The sequence below is a fragment of the Callorhinus ursinus genome, unplaced genomic scaffold (genome assembly GCF_003265705.2).
Source record: "Callorhinus ursinus isolate GAN/ISIS: 27379988/994484 unplaced genomic scaffold, GSC_fseal_2.0 scaffold63, whole genome shotgun sequence".
Classification (NCBI taxonomy): Eukaryota; Metazoa; Chordata; class Mammalia; order Carnivora; family Otariidae; genus Callorhinus; species Callorhinus ursinus.
Genome location: NW_027397125.1, coordinates 8,400,122 through 8,417,235, shown reverse-complemented (window position 1 = coordinate 8,417,235; position 17,114 = coordinate 8,400,122). Strand labels below are relative to the sequence as shown.

Below are 17,114 nucleotides of genomic sequence, written 5' to 3'. Positions count from 1 at the left end.
GTCTCTGTATCTTAAAAACTTTGGTAATCTTAGGGGTGCCTCGGTGGCTTAATCTAAGCGTCTGCCTTCGGCTCAGGTCATGATCCTGGAGTCCCAGGATCTAGCCCACATCGGGCTCCCTGCTCAGTGGGGAGTCTGCTTCTCCCTCTGTCCCTCACCCGGCTATCATGCTCTTACTCTCTCTCTCTCTCAAATAAACAAATAAAGTCTTAAAAAACAAACAAACAACTTTGGTCATCTTAAAAGTGCAACTCCTGCAGTTTGTGTTTTAAGGGGTAATGACAGAAAGCTAACCTCAAAATACAAACCCATTTCACTTTTCGTATTCGGCTTTTATGTGAAACCTAACAATAATATTAAAAGTTCTACATTTAAAAGTATTTATTATTTATAGTATATTAATCATAAAGGCCCCAAATAGCTAAAGTAATTCTTTTAGGTTAGAAGACATGGATAATGCTATCAAGACTAATTCCTTCACTATTCCCATTGCTTTTACATATTGATGATTAAGGTTTGAACAATTGGATCACTAGCTTGCTGCCGGCAACAGAGTAATTGTTTCCTTACTGAAGCACAAAGCACATCCAAATGCACTTTCATAAATATTTGGTTTTGATCGAGGGTGATTGTGATAATGTGCCCCAGACACTGCTCAAGAACTTAAGATGGACAAGTTGTCACTTGATTCTGTCAGCCCAGTCATCAAGAATCAGTTTTTGAGAGAGAATGTTCTGCTTGTCATATCAATAGTGATGTTTTAGAAGAATTTTGACTTGCCATAATGAAACACAAACAAGCTTCTGGCATTGGCTCCTTAAAATGTTAAGAACTGGTGTTACTAACATACATTTTTTACACTGTTGTGTTTTAACTGTGCTGCCGAAAGAAATGTAGGCTCATTATTAAAATATCTGGAAAGTATAAAATGCATAAAGAACAAAAAAATCGTCCCAAATTTTACCACTCAGAGATAAACATGTCATAATATTCTCACGTATTTCCTTTCAGACTTTCAAAATTGGGGGTACTTTGTAATTTTATATGTTTTTGTCTCCTGCTTTTAAAAACTTATGTATTTAGATGTCTTTCTATGAAAATAGATTTATATAATCACCTTTAACAGCTGTGGGGTTTCTACCTTGTGCGTACTATAATTTACTTGACCAGTATTAATTACAGTGATTTCTTACACTTACTTGGTGCTTACTATATGCTAGGCACGTAAGGGCTTGGTTTGTATTCATCCATTTGATCCTCACAACCCTATTATTCCTGTTTCTCACAGATGAAAAACTGAGGCACCAAGAAGTAATTTATACAACCTCTTAATATTGGACATTTTAGTGGCTAACAATACTTTGATATTATAAACAACGTTGCCATGATATCATTGTTCATGTTCTTAAAGAATGTCTTTACGATAAATTCCAAAAAGTATAACTGCTGGGTCCAAAACTGTCCACATACCTAAAAGCTTTTGTAACAGACTTTCAGATGTTTCCTTTAGGAAGACGACATAATTTAAACTTCGTTCAACAACGTGAGTGTACAATTCTCCACATCCCGTTTTAATCCCTGACAAAAAGGTATCTGAATGTTACTTTAATTTGCATTTTTCACTTTTAGAAATGAGATTTCATTTTTAATGGATTTTTGTAAGCACTCTTCGTATACTAATCCTGTCGTTGACAAGTTGTAAACATTTGTTTACATGTTATATTTGTAAGTGCTCTAAGTCAGATATAATTTACATAATTCCAATTGACGTGCAAGATGCTTTTACTTTGCTCCAAGTGGGACACAAAACCTCTAGGTGCTCCTTAAAATATCTCCATGACGTAGGCATAACTTGTTACTTATAAATAAAATCACTAAATAAACATTTTAAGTTGTTAGGAATCCCTCATCCGTTTCTAGCTCCATTTGCAGTTTTGTTTGTTTTTTTTTTCGCTCGGTCTTGGGGGGGGAGGGGGCTACCGTAGACATTCTTGGGGTGTGAAACTTATTTTCCAATCATCACAACTGCTTAGTGACTGCACAGTTAGTCAGTAGTGCCAACGCCCAGCTACAAGTGCTTTCGACAGAGATTCAGGAGCCAGGCGTTCAGGGACTCTCGGGAAGGTGCCAGCGTTACCTCAGCCTCTCCGAGAGAGCCGCGCGCCCTGACACTCCCCTCTTTAAGGATTCGGGCCAATCCGTTCCGCTCACATGACTTCATCCAAACAAGTTTCTTGTCACCTCAGGCAGCAACTGAACCCACGGCTTTTTAACCTAGATGACCCCCCAACGAAGGAGTTTCCATCCCCCTCAATAGGGACTATAAAATTATGACAACCGAAGGAGTGAGAGGCGAGCACAGAATCGCATTCACCCCTCACGCAACCCTTTTTCTTTCTCAGTCTCTTGATTCACTCCTGGGTTCGGTAGTCGGCTTCGGCGCGCCTGGAGGACCCCTTCCTCCGGAGACTCCTGGCCAAAGCAAAAGCAGAAAACGCAGGCATTACTCCCACCCTCCGGTATGACCGATCACAAGGGGAGTCAGGCAGAGGAGGTGCTATGTTGGAGTCTGTTTTGGCGGGGCAGGTGCCGGGCAGGTTCTGAGCAGGCAGCGCCGTGGTCGCCCAGGTTCCCGACAGGCTCCACGCGGGGGGCCTTGTCAGCGCCTTCGCTGTTGCCGCTGTTGCCGCCGCCGCCGCCGCCGCCGCGGTTGCTGGGGGTCGGTGAGAGGTGGAGCTGTCGCGAACCCTGTGAAGTCCGTCTGTGTTGCTGTTTTTGCCTGACGAGTCTTCTTTCCTGCGTCGCTCCCTGACGCCCGTGGTGTCGAGGGGGAGCCTCTGCGGACACCTGGGCTCGCAGCGGAGATGCCTCTCTTTGCCACCAATCCCTTCGATCAGGATGTTGGTAAGTGCTTGTGCCGCTCCCTGTCCACCGCGCGCAGGAGTGCAAGCCCACCCTGCCCGCTCTCTGCGTGCGTTCCTGAGCCCCTGGCCGGGGCTGAGTGCTTCCCCTTTCCTGAGGCTCCTTTTTGAAGAGTTTGGAGGAGGTTGGGGGCTTGGCTCATCCTTTTTGAAAGAGATGGTTCTCAGAGAGCCTGCGAAGTGGGCCTTAGGCGAGGGTTGTGGGTTTCGAAAGAACTGCTTTAGAGGGTTGATGTGGAGGGCCTCGGAGGAACAGCTCGTGTAGCTTCTGGTGCTGGGACAGTGCTTCTGGAAGAAGGGAGTTGAGAGCTGAGCAGTACGTCATCTAGGGTAAGATTATACGCCCTCCAATAAAGTGTTTCCCTGGATAAACGTTAAACGTTTGGAACTAGGAGAATGTTTTAGATGAGCTTCCTTAGAGGATTTTAAAATCGTTTTTTTGTTTTTTTTTTTTAATTGAAACGGGAGGCGAGAGCTTCTGGCTAAGGGTAGACTCTCAAAAACGTTGGGAGAGATGAAAATGGAATACTTGGCAGCAACTGAAACCGAATTCAGGACCCGAGCCATTGTGCTGCATTCTTTAGGCTGCCTCTCAGTACTTTAAGAAGTGTGGAAGAGGACCTTAAATCTGAAAATGCTGATTTGATTTTGAAATGCCTTTTTTGTTTGGTTTTTCTGTTTTCTGAGTCACTGGTTTTGGGTACTGAGCATACCAATTCAACAGGTTAGCTCCCTCCCCCCGGTCTGAGGGTAATAATTACAAGACTGAGTTTCCTGGAGTAGAATTTTGGGGTGATTTGAATGCACTTAGGCACTACTTTGGCACACAAGTATGGAATGAAAGCAAGCCAAATACCATGACTAATTACTGTGGTAAAGAAATATAAGGATACCCTTATGGAATTGCTTTTTGTTACTTTGTATAATTTAATTACGAGTGGCATGTGTTGATTTTTGCTTTTTAACTCTTCCTTAGAGCATGTCACTGAGACTTGGAGGTTTGGGTTAAGACTAGAAAAGGGTTCATTCCCATCTTGGCCACTGCCTAGCTCATAGTGAAATCATGGGCAAGTAACGGAAGCTCTTTGAGTCCCAGAGTGCTCATCTTTAAAGAGTGGAAAAATACATTGTGATTCAATGAAATATATGTGTAAAGGGCCTACTATAGTGCCCTTATATAGTAGTCACCTACTAAATGATTGCAATTTTTGGTTCCAGTTTAAATGCATGGCCTGAATCAGCAGTGGATGGAACTTTAGAGATAGCCAATAATACTTAATAAACAATTGGAAAATTGCATTTAATTCAATAAACTCTTAGCACACAGTACAGATGGTCCCCGACTCACAGTAGTTCGACTTAACGATTTTTCAGCTTTAGTATGGTGTGAAAGGGATATGCATTCAGTAGAAACTGTACTTTGCATTTTGAATTTGGATCTTTTCCCGGGAAAGCCATATGCGGTGGGTATGATCCTCTCTCGTGATGCTAGGCAGCGAGCGGCCCCCGCCCCTGCGGCTCCCAGTCAGCCACGCAACCATGAAGGTAAATTACCAATATACTTAGACCATTCTGCACCCATACTACCATTCTGGTTTTCTTTTTCAGTACAGTATGCAATAAATTATATGAGATTTTCAACATTTTGTTATAAAATAGGCTTTGTGTTAGATGATTTAGAGGCTAAAGTAAGTTTTCTGAGCACTCTGCTGGCTAAGCTGTGATGTTTGGTAGGTTAGGTGAATTAAGTGCATTTTTTTTAAAGATTTTATTTATTTAGTTGACAGAGACATAGCAAGAGAGGGAACACAAGCAGGGGGCATGAGATAGGGAGAAGCAGGCTTCCCGCCGAGCAGGGAGCCCGATGCGGGGCTCGATCCCAGGTCCCTGGGATCATGACCTGAGCCGAAGGCAGACGCTTAACGACTGAGCCACCCAGGCACCCCTAAATGCATTTTTGGCTTAGGATATTTTCAACTTACTATGGGTTTATTGAGACTTGACCCCATCATAAGTCTAGAAAGATCTTTTACAGGACACTGTCTCAGTGACATAAGAGATTGACAAATAAGGCATGGTTGCTGCTCTCAAGCAGTTTCATAACATTACAATAATTTCTAGGGCAAATGCTCAAAATAAAACAATTTCTTAATACCTCCTTCTGTTTCCAGAACTTTTATCTAGTTTTCATGGCTGTATATAATCTAGTTTTCAACTACGTTCACTTTTATATCCTACTGACTTTTAAAGACACATTTCCACTGGGTTTAAATAAATTTCTTAATGTCAAACTCATTCCCAGTACCTACACCAGTCAGTTCAAACATAGGCTCCTTCAGCTTTTATACTTTCACTTCTAATTTATTTCTTCTGCATTTCTACATGTGCCTACATGTACTCATGATTAAACACCAACTCAATCCAGCTTGTTATTGAATCATTTCCTGATTACTCTAGCCTAGGATTTCTCAGTAGTGACACTATTGACAGTTTGGATGAGATAAATATCTTCGTTGTGGAGATCTGTCCTTTGCAATGTAGGGTGTTTAGCAGCCTGCCTGACCTCATCAGTGCTGCCCCCCATGATTTTAAAAGTTTCAGACATTACTAAACGTCCCCTGGGGGCACAAAATAGCTCCCAGCTGAGAACCACTCTTTTAACCCACTGTAATCTTTGCCCTTTTCCAAACTCCTGCAACACTTTGTCTTTACCACATTATTTAATATTAAAGATAGTTATATCCTGTATTATGCTCCTTATTTTATTAGTTGCCACACAGTAGGTGCCTAATAAATGTTTGTTTAATTGAGACTGTCTCACTTGAGCCTGCTAGACAGTAAGCTTCTTGAATGTAAGGACATTCTTTTGCTCCAGGAAAGCTTACCTGTTAAAGTTAGTCAGGTTCTGGTATTTGGATCAATTCTCTCCTCATGATCCATATATGAAAATATGAGAGGTTATCCTGAGGAGACATGTCAGAGACTCCCAGTAAATAATAATTGGAAAGAGTATAATAGACTCTCATGTTAATTTTTTTTACTAGTAAAGTATATAGAATATGGTGTGTAGAATAAATTTAACAACATTCTTTGTCACTTTGTCCAATGAGTATGTGACCTTACAGTAGTCATACTAAGTCACTTGATTTAATTATCTCTTAACATTGTATACATTTGTATTTCTTCAGAATTAACTGTCTTTAGCTTTATTCATAAACTGAATTGGTGAATCAGAAATTCACTGATTTGTATAATGTAACATTTTATACAAAGAGGCAAAATACAGACCATAGCTTTTCCCTGTAAGAAATGCTGAAATGTGTTGTTAGAATGTGAGCTCCGAGAGGACAGGGATTTGGTTTGCTCAATTCTATATCCCAAGCATGTAGATTAGTAATAAAACATTCAGCAGACATTTTTTGAAGACATGAATCTCATTTTGGATGTTGTATTTCTTACTCAGTCCAACTTGAATTATAACTTACTTCATCAAGTTTTTATTTCAAAGTCCCTAGTGACTTCAGTCTTGCCAAAAATAACGGTCAATTCCTAGTCCAAAGAAATTCCAAAATTTCTTTGTTGATCTCTTAGCTTTCCTCTTTGATACACTTTCTTCACTTGTTTTCCAGGACACCAAACTTTTTCTAATTTTCTGCTTAGCTCCTTTTTAGTCTTTTGGCCTCTCCTTTTTGTGACTTCCAAATGTCGAACCAAGACTCAGGCTCAGTTCTAGAAATTCTTTGACATTTTTCCCCTTGCAGTCTTACTAGGAAATTTAGCTTAAAGAATTCAGACTCTGGAGCTATACTACTTGAATTCATTTCCCAACTTTGCTGCTTATCAGCAGTGACACTGTGCCTCAGTTTCCTTATCTTTAGTATGGGATATAGTGATAAATGGTTCTTAGTTTTCTTATCTAAACATCCTCCTTTCTTCATCCTTGCCTATTTCGTTTAGATGGCACCATCGCTATTTCTTGTCACTCGTCTCTAATGTCTAGGAGTCATCATGGCTTTTTTCTTTTTTCACATTGCACATCCATTCTATCAGTAAGATCTTTTGGCTCTACTTTAAAAAAATATATCCAGAATTTCATCACTTCTTCTATTATCTTGCTCCAGTCATTGATATCTCTTTCTTAGACTGTGGCAAGAGGTTTATAGTTGGGCTACACAGTTGCCCCCTATAGTCAGTTCTTATATACAAAGGTCAGTGATCTTTTAAAAATCTTAGATAATGTCACTTACCTGCTCAGAAACCTCCAGTAGCTTCCCATCCCACAGGGAAATGCAAATTCCTTATCAAGGCTTACAGTTAGGCCCCTTCCTGTGTCTCTGATACAGTTTTGACCTCCAAACTCTCATTCTAAGCTTCTTGGGTCTGAACACTCCAGGGTCATTCCTGCCTTTATCTCTATATTGTGCTGTCTTCTTTGCTTGCAATGTATTTCCCCTGGGTATTTGAAGATCTTGATGTCCATTACATCATTCAAGACTGTTCAAATGAGTTTCTAAGAGAGGCTTTCTCTAATTACCTACTGTTTAAAAAAGATCCATTTTTACTTCCTCACTCTGTTCCCTTGTTCTATTTCATTTTTCTTTATGGTACTCAATTACCTGACATTAATTGATGGATTGTGTCCTGTGTGGAGTATAAACTCCACAGGATGAGAGCTTTTCATTTCTATCCCTAATACCTAGGGACATTATCTGATGTATCTGATACACCGTAAGTACTCAGTAAGTATTTATCAAATAATAAATTACTGATTTTTTTTTTTTTTTTTTTTTGGCATCTCCAGTCTTGTATTTCTGTTTGGTGTTATCACCTAGAAATCAGTCTATCAGAAAACCGAACTTATTTTCCAGTCCGGTTCTGTTTTCATTATATGGTAATTTTACAGTGTTGTAGTTATCCTGATTTGAAACCCTAGAGGCATCTTTGAATCATTACTCTGCCTCTGCTAAGTCATCATGTCTTTGTTTTTGTAATAGTACTTTTTTGCATTCCTAATCAGAGTACTTTGGCCCAGTTCGTCTCTTACAGACTTGGCCATGTCTTTAGTCTATAAGCCACAGCCAGTTTAATTTTCATAAATGTTAATGCTACATTTATTCTCCTGCAGTATGGTGTGATGGAAAGACTTTGGGCTTTGGGTTTAAATTGCAGGTGTGGCATTTGCTGTTAGTAAATGGGCACAATATGGGCAAGTACAGAAGCCCTCTAAGTTCACTTTCCACTTTTGTAAATAGGGGTTAAAATACCCCATGGAGTTGCTATGAGGAATAGTTATAAAAACACATGACATTCTAATTCTTTACTGGAGATGAATATGCTTCAACAGCATGTTCAAAATCATACTCAAACTTTTCTTCTCAAGTGTGCTTTTCCTTTGTTCTGATTACTGGTACTTCAGTTTAGTCACACATGTCAAGAATCTGGGAGTCATTCTTGACTTCTGTGGTTGTAATTTTCTGCATTCCAAACAACAGACACATACTGTCATCTGTGTGCCAAGTACACTGAACGTGCCCTCAAGGATACCGTGTTGCTATAGTCTCTATGCTTTCTCTTCCTAATAAGCTCTTGAATCCACATTTGTTTTCCCTCAACTCATTGCCTCCCAGCCTTTCTATTCTCACTGCCGCTGCTAGATCACTGAACTCTCTGATTAGTGCAGTAGCCTCGTTATCCTTGCCTCCAGCCTGTCCTCAGTCATTTTCTAGGTGGCTGATAATATTTCTGAAATGTAGAATAATCATATATCTCCTCTGATTAAAGCATTTCAGTGAATCTCAACTTTCACAGGAATTTGAACTTTTTGGCATGGCATGTATAGCATTTAGCTCCTTTTTTTTTTTTTTAAAGATTTTATTTATTTATTTGAGAGAGAGAGAAACAGCACGAGAGGGGAGAAGGTCAGAGGGAGAAGCAGACTCCCTACTGAGCAGGGAGCCCGATGTGGGACTCGATCCCAGGACTCCGGGATCATGACCTGAGCCGAAGGCAGTCGCTTAACCAACTGAGCCACCCAGGCGCCCATCATTTAGCTCCTTTTTTTACCTCTTCAGCCTCACCTTCCACTATGTTTCTCAAGGCATATTTCCTTGTTGGTTTTATACTACTACTTTTTTAGGTGTGGCTCCTCTGGCCTGACATAGCCTTCTCTTCATTAGTCTTGATTAGGGTTGTTTTAAGGATATGATGCATATAAAGGACTTAACACAGTACTTGCTGTGTAGTAAGCAATGGATACATTTTAGCTTCTCTTATAATAAAGTTAGAAATAGTTGTGGAGCCTCTAGAGGCTACTCAGATTCTAAGGGGTGGAATCAGTTACTGTGAAAACATGCTCAGGGGAGAAATGTGAAAATTTTAGAACACAGGCCTGTTAAAAATCTGATAACCATTGGGTTAAGAAATTGTACTCATTGTTTCTTCTGTTTTGATTTTACTTCTCCTGTAAGGTATTCCTTGTATAGCTTTTTAGGTTTTCATTTCTATTTTGTGCTTTTTTTCCATGCTGTTCCTTTGACGCCTACTTCCTTTCTGGTTAGTAGAGCTTCAGATGGCTTTTCTTTGTGAACAGTCTCTGGTGGTCGGGGGGGATAGGAACATTAGATGAAACATTTTGGAAAAATTGGTAACCATAATCTCAAAAAAGACAATAATTTCTTTAAGACTTGCTTTCTCCGTTAGCCATTTTTAATGAACTGTACATCTCTAAGCTGATTAACCTTTTTTTTTTCCTATAGCCAGAACATGATGGGCAGTCATCCTGTCAGCATTTCTCACCTCCCCAAATCTTTGATAGTTATAAATTTTGAGAAAATCAAAAGTAGCTGCTTATCAGAAGTTCTCCAATCCATTGAGAAGGCTGTTGAAATTCAAATGAGGCTCTGCATAGTTTTTCTGGGTATTGCTAGGCAGATTTCTCAGTCTCCTCTTTTTGAGTATAGGCATACCTGGGAGATCTTGCTGGTTCTGTTTCAGATCACCGCAGTAAAGGAAATATTGCAGTAAAGGGAGTCAAATGAATTTTGTTTTCCAGTGCATATAAAAGTTATGTTTACATTATACAGTAGTTTATTAAGTATGCCATAGCATTTTGTCTAGAAAAAGTATATACCTTAATTAAAAATACTTCATTGCTGGGGCGCCTGGGTGGCTCAGTTGTTAAGAGTCTGCCTTCAGCTCAGGTCATGATCCCAGGGTCCTGGGATCGAGCCCCGCATCGGGCTCCCCGCTCAGCGGGAAGCCTGCTTCTCCCTCTCCCACTCCCCCTGCTTGTGTTCCCTGTCTTGCTGGGTCTCTGTCAAATAAATAAAATCTTTAAAAAATAAATAAATAAATAATACTTTATTGCTAAAAAAAAAATGCTAACCATCATCTGAGCTTTCATTAAGTGATAATCTTTTTGCTGGTGGAGGGTCTTACCTTGATGTTGATGGCTACTGACTGATCAGTGTGGTGGTTGCTGAAGATTGGGGTGGCTGTGGCAGTTTCTTAAAACAGCAGTGAAGTTTGCCACATCGATTGGCTCTTCCTTTCATTGAACTGTTTATTTCTTTGTAGCATGCAGTGCTGTTTGACAGCATTTTACCCATAGTAGAACTTATTTCAAAATTGGAATCAATCCTCTCAAACCCTGCTGCTGCTTTATCAACTTTTATATAATAGTCTAAACCCTTTGTCACATTTCAACAGTTTTCACAGCATTTTCTAGTAGATTCCACCTCAAGAAACCACTTTCTTTGCTTATCCATAAGAAGCAACTTCTCATCTGTTCATGAGATTGCAACAATTCAGTCACATCTTCAGGCTCCAGTTCTAATTCTAGTTCTCTTACTGTTTCCACCTCATCTGCAGTTACTTCCTCCACTGAAGTTTTAATCCCCTCAAAGTCATCCACGATGGCTGGAATCACTGTCTTCCAAATTCCTGTTCATGTTGATCTTTTGACTTTACCATGAATTGTGAATGTTCTTACTGGCATCTAGAATGGTGAATCCTTTCCAGGTTTTCAATTTACTTTGCCCAGATCCATCAGAGGAATTCATATCTATGGCAGCTGTAGCCTTAGGAAATATATATATGTGTATATATGTATTTCTTAGATTTTATTTATTTGAGAGACACAGAGAGCATGAGAGTGGGGAGGGGCAGAGGGAGAGAGACAAGCAGATTTCCTGCTGAGCACGGAGCCCGACTCAGGGCTCAATCCCAGGACCCTGAAATCAGCTGAAGTCAGACACACAACTGACTGAGCCACCCAGTGCCCCAGGAAATGTATTTCTTAAATAATAAGATTTGAAAGTCAAAATGACTCCTTGATCCACATGCTGCAGAATGGATGTGGTGTTAACAGACATGAAAACAATATTAATCTCATTGTACATGTCTGTCAGAGCTTTTGGGTGGTCAGGTGCGTTGTCAATGAGCAGTCATATTTTGAAGGAATATCTTTTTTTTTTCTGAGCAGTAGGTCTCAACAGTGGGCTAAACTATTTAGTAAACCATGTAAACAGATGTGCTGTCTTCCAGGCTTTATTCCATATATAGAGCACAGGCAGAGTATATTTAGCATAATTCAGAGTAGATTTAGCATAATTCTAGGATTTTTGTAATGGTAAATGAGCATTGACTTCAACTTAAATTCACCAGCTGCATTAGCTCTGAACAAGAGGGTAATCCCTATCTTTAAAAGCTTTGAAGTCAAGCATTGACTTCTCTCTAGCTGTGAAAGGCCTAGTTGGCATCTTTTGCCACTATAAGCATCCTTTGCCACTGTTTTGTTGACAGTGAAATCTGTTGTTTGATGTAGCCACCCTCAGTAATGATCTTAGCTAGATCTTCTGGAGAACTTGCTGCCACTTCTACATTAGCACTTGCTGTTTCACCTTGCACTTTTGTCTTACGGACATGGCTTCTTTTCTTAAACCTCATGAATCAACCTCTGCTAGCTTCAAACTTTTCTTATGTAGCTTCCTTACCTTTTTCAGCCTTCACAAAATTGAAGAGAGTTAGGACCTTGCTCTGGATGAGGCTTTGGTTTAAGGGAATGTTGTGGCTGATTTGATCTTCTCTCCAGACCACTCAGACTTTTCTCCATATTGGCAATAAAGCTGCTTCATTTTCTTATCATTTGCATGTTCACTGGAGTATCACTTTTAATTTCCCTCAAAAACTTTTCCTTTGCATTCACAACTTGGTTAACTGTTTGGTACAACAGACCTAGCTTTTGGCCTATCTCAGCTTTTGACATACCTTCCTTACTAAGCTTCATCATTTCTAGCTTTTGATTTAAAGACACTTCTTTTCACTCTAACACTTAGAGGCCATTGTAGAGTTACTAGTTGGCCTAATTTCAATATTGTTTAGTCCCAGAGAATATAGGGAGGCCCAAGGAGAGGGAGAGAGATGGGGGAATGGCCAGTGGACAGTCAGAACACACACACTTCAGGGGCCCCTGGGTGGCTCAGTTGTTAAAGGTCTGCCTTGGGCTCAGGTCTTGATCCCGGGGTCCTGGGATTGAGCCCCGCCTCGGGCTCCCTGCTCAGCGGGAAGCCTGTTTCTACCTCTCTCACTCCCCCTGCTTGTGTTCCTCCTCTCGCTGGGTCTCTGTCAAATAAATAAATAGAATCTTAAAAAAAACACACACTTTATCTATTAAGTTCATTGTCTTAATATGGGTGCAATTTGTGATGCTCCAAAACAGTTACAATTGCAACATCAAAGATCTTTGTATACACGCATACCTTGAAGGTATTGTGGCCTGGGTTATAGACCACTGTAATAAAGTGAACATCTCAATAAAGTGAGTCAAATGAATTTTGTTGTTTCCTGGTGTATTATAAAAGTTAAGTTTATATCATACTGTAGGCTATTAAGTGTGCAATAGCATCATGTCTAACAATGCACACACCTTAATTAAAAAATACTTCATTGCTAAAAAATGCTCACCATCATCTGAGCTTTTAGCAAATCATAATCACTGATCACAGATCACCATAACAAATACAATAGTAATGAAAAATTTGAAATATTAAGAATTATCAAAATGGGACACATGGAGAAATGGTGCCAATAGACTTGCTCAAAGCAAGGTTGCCACAAACCTTCAATTTGTAAAAAAAAAAAAAAAAAACAAACAGTATCTGCAAAGTGCAATAAAGTGAAGCACAATAAAATGAGCTTTGTATTAAAGTAAGGATAATCTGAGGATAAAATGAGATTATTATGAAGCTTTGAACTCTTTAGAAGCAAGTCTCTTTCCTTGTTTCACTTTTACCTTCCCTCCAACCTCTGTTTTTGTCTTAGAAAATAGTTTTTTGACTTTGCTACTCATAAAGCCATGTTGAATTGTTACTAATAGTTTTTATTCTTTCAATTTAAAAAATATTTGTAACTGAGAAGAACTGTGCTGCTGCTCTTAATGATCTTGAGGCAGCATCAGTAAATGATCTGAATAGTTTTAGAGTTTGGATCTACATAAGTCTGAGTCAGGTACTGATCCTGTTAATGTATCAGAGAGTAAAGAAGGTAGTTCATGAGCGTTCATTGTACTTGCTGATGACTGTACCATACACTTCTGGGTACACCTTAATTCAGAACTGTGTGATCATACTTAGCTACCTTAATAGGCAGTTTATATTTGATCAGACATAAGCATATCATTTCTAGTAAACTACTGATTTTTAGTTGTTTTAATAAGTTTAGCTATTATATTTTTTAAGGAGGTGACAGATTCCAAGATCTAAGTGTTTTCTTTTACAAAAATGCACTGTTTTTATTTTAAAAGGCCTGCTTGTCTACGAGTCAGTAAGGATGATGAATTAATTATTTAAATACACTATCAGATCAAAGTAATGACTTGCTTTCCTTTTCTAAGATGAAGTAAATGTTAGAGAATATTGATCAGGATGATTCACTCAATTTTCTTTGGCTTCCTAAGGGTTGGGGGTCTATGAGGTAGAGCTCTGAGATTCCTCAGAGCAGTTCCACTTGGATTTGGTTTACATGTTGAGTTTCTTTGAAGGTAAACTTTTCTTATAAAAGAGAGTATTGAAAAGTAAAGTGTGTGACTGGTCTTTGTCCCTGTTTCCTGAGAGGGAGCCTCTAAATCTTTGGAATTTCTTGAGTGATAGAAGCATCTTATTCAAGAAGGACTCCTTGGACAATATCTTAGTTTATGCTAATGAGATGACTCAGCATGGAAGCCGATCACTCTAGAAAGACTTAGATGGTTGGGACTTTGAGTCATATGATATTAGCCAGACCTCCAGGGAGGGGTGGGAGGCCTGGAGATTGAGTTCCAGGAGATAGCCAGTCATACTTTCATAATGAAATGCCAATAAAAACTCGAGACACCAAACCTTGGTTGAGCCTCCTGGTTGGTGATACACATTGATGTGCCAGGGGGATGATCTGTCCGGAGGGCACAGAAGCTTTGGGTTTGGGATTGTCCCAGACCTTAGTCCTATGCATCTCTTCATTTGCTGGTTCAGATTTGTATATTTGTAATAAAAATGTAATCATAATGCGTTTCTGAGTTCTGTGAGTTGTTACAGTGAATTAACGAACCTGAGGGAATAATGGGAACCCCTGATTTTGAGCCAGCTGGGCAGAAGTGCATAGGACTTGGGAACCCTAGAGCTTGTTGCTTATGTCTGAAGTGGGGAAACTTGTGGAGTTCTGTGCCCTCAACCTGTGAACAGCACCAGCTCCAGATGGGTAGCATCACAGTTGCATTGTAGAGGGTTTCCCGCACTGAAAAGTAAAATTTGAAAATCATTGAAGTAGATGCTATTAAAGGTATATGTGTTTCTTTGAGTTTTATGGATTCATACTGTAATTACATGAGTGGGTTTAGTATTTATTGAGTCCTTAGGCCGAGAACATGAATACTGAAAGAATTGCCCAAAGTAGAAATTGTTATTATTTTCAAGGGATTTATAGTCTATTATGGAAGCTTGAACAGTGACAGGTAAATTTGACTCAGTTATCCTTTTGGTATACCCTGAAGCCTGAATGAAATTAAACAGTATTTCAACATTTGCTTTCTAAGTAATCTGTTTAGTTTCAAGAGTAGTGTTAGTTTCTCATTATGTTTTCTTCTTTTCCCTCATGCAAACCATCTTCACATATGGGGAGTAGATTGTTTCCCCCCCCTCGAAAGTCCAGTTCTGATTAGATTATTTCCTTGCTAGAAATTCTCTTGGCTTTGTTTCTTGATTTAATACAAACACCTCATCTTGTATTTTAGGCTTTTGAGTGGTTCCACGCTTTCACAGAGTAGTCTCTACTGTAGCCAGCCTAGATTCTTTGTTATACTTCTGTTTTCGTAACTTTATTCTTTATTATACTCTACTGTATATTTACTACTTAAATAGAAACAAAAGAGTTTATTATTAATCCTGTTCTCTTCTTAGTTTCTACGTATATCAAGAAGCCTTTCCTGATTCTCCTTTTCTCTCCCTCCAGGTCTCTACCTTTTTTTTTCCAGCTTGCTTCAGGGTTTCCATTTTTTTCTGTAACACTTTTTCTGTCATCTATTTAGGTCTCTATCTGCTGGTTTCATCTCTTTTTTTAGAGGCTAAGCTACTTCAGATAGGGCCTGGCATAGATTAGAAACGTATTCCATTTTGTTGAATATCTGTCCAGATTGTATTATTTCCTGCAAATAAGTCACCTTTCCAAGATCTCAGCTGTCTTGGATATTTGTGTTCTTAGACCAGGAATTTGTGTGAATAACCTGCTTTTGTTATCTCCCCTACTAGAAGATGGTAGGGTGACTAGGCATAGGTACCCACTACTCATTGGTTATCACCCCACTGCCACCTTATTAGATACTTAATCTAATTCTCTAGTGGCAGTGACTAATTGGTAGGTGTTGCTCTATCCCTTGGGGCTTGCTATGGATCAGGAATTATTAGCCTGCATAGAGTTTGGACAGAATTGGCTGCTTGCTATTTTCTGCTTTAAATCTCCAGCTCTTAGTAGTAGGTCAAAATGGGGAAATGAGTATTGTCTGTTGAACCAGGCAACAGGGCTTTGAAGGGAAGTAGGAGTAGGAATTTCACTGTCTTCACCAAGACCAACCCTTACAGGTAAGAATCTTGGTATGGATCAGGCCTCCTACCCCCAACCCACCTCAGGTTAAAAAAAATGAAAATGTTAGTGGGGATCATGGTGATGCTGTCTTTCATCCTATCTGTTCTTGGAGTTACAGTGTTCCAGTCAAGACAGGTTACCTTCTACTTCTGTATAGCTTTTGTTTCAGAGGATAATGATTTCTTTTGAAGTTTTCCCTCCTACATAGGCTCTTGTTTTTTCTAACTTGCCTTATTCTGTTTTCTTTTGTCTGTTTTGTCTTTTCCTTCATCTTCATGTTAGAAGATTTTTCTCAGCTGATAATCCTTGGTTGTGTGCCCATGGTTAATACTAGAGAAATAGAAAGCACTTTGGAACCTGTGATCATATGGTTAGGCCTTATTGACTGAACTTCATAAGTTGATGTGGTATGCATTTTACTGTGGAACTTCTCTCTATCCCTCCATGTCACTATCTAATCTTTAGGTGTTTCCTCTTGGGCTGACCTGGAATTCCCAGAGAAGAGTCCTGTAATCTCTCTAAGGGTGAAGGTACGAGTGAAGGTGAGGGCTGAAATAGAATAATTTGTGAGAGGGCAGGTATTTGATGGGGTTGTGTGGGACCTCAAGACCACCCTCCCACCTTCCCAGTTCTAGGATTCAGCAAGGACTCACAGGACTCAGTTTTAGTTACAGCTATGATTTATTACAGTGAAAGGGCCCAAAGTGCAATCAGCAAAGTGAAAGGGCGTGTGGTGAAGTATGGGAATACCAGGTATAAAGTTCCTTGGCTCCTCTTCCAGTGAAGACATGCTTAATTCCCCCAGCAGTGAGTTGTGGCAACATGTGTGGAATGTTGCATCCAGGGACATTCATTAGACTCAGTGCTTGGGGTTTTTCTTGGGAGCTGATCTTGTAGGCATATTCTGCTTGGTACATACCCTAACTCCAGACTCCCAGAAGAAAAGCAGGTATTCAGTATAAACTATATTGTCTGTACAACCAGTTTAGACATTGGAAGCCAGTCTTCTCAGTTCTGAAAATGGTGAGAACTTTCCCTAAATCCAAGTTCCTATACACCAGGCAATGCATAAACAGGCCT

At 39.7% G+C, this 17,114-nt stretch overlaps 1 protein-coding gene across 2 annotated transcripts in view; it reads left to right on the top strand.

The window, feature by feature from the left end:
* Positions 1-2,645: 2,645 nt before the first annotated feature.
* Positions 2,646-17,114, top strand: part of STAM (signal transducing adaptor molecule) — a 93,530-nt gene continuing 79,061 nt past the window's right edge. Inside the window, exon 1 of one of the 2 annotated variants that reach the window (XM_073885624.1) lies at positions 2,646-2,904. Coding sequence is in view for 1 of the 2 variants with exons in the window: in XM_025892013.2 (XP_025747798.1) it covers positions 2,865-2,904 (40 nt within the window). In the remaining variant the exon portion in view is untranslated. The remainder of the gene's footprint in view (positions 2,905-17,114) is intronic. The other variant, XM_025892013.2, reaches the window with a different exon arrangement.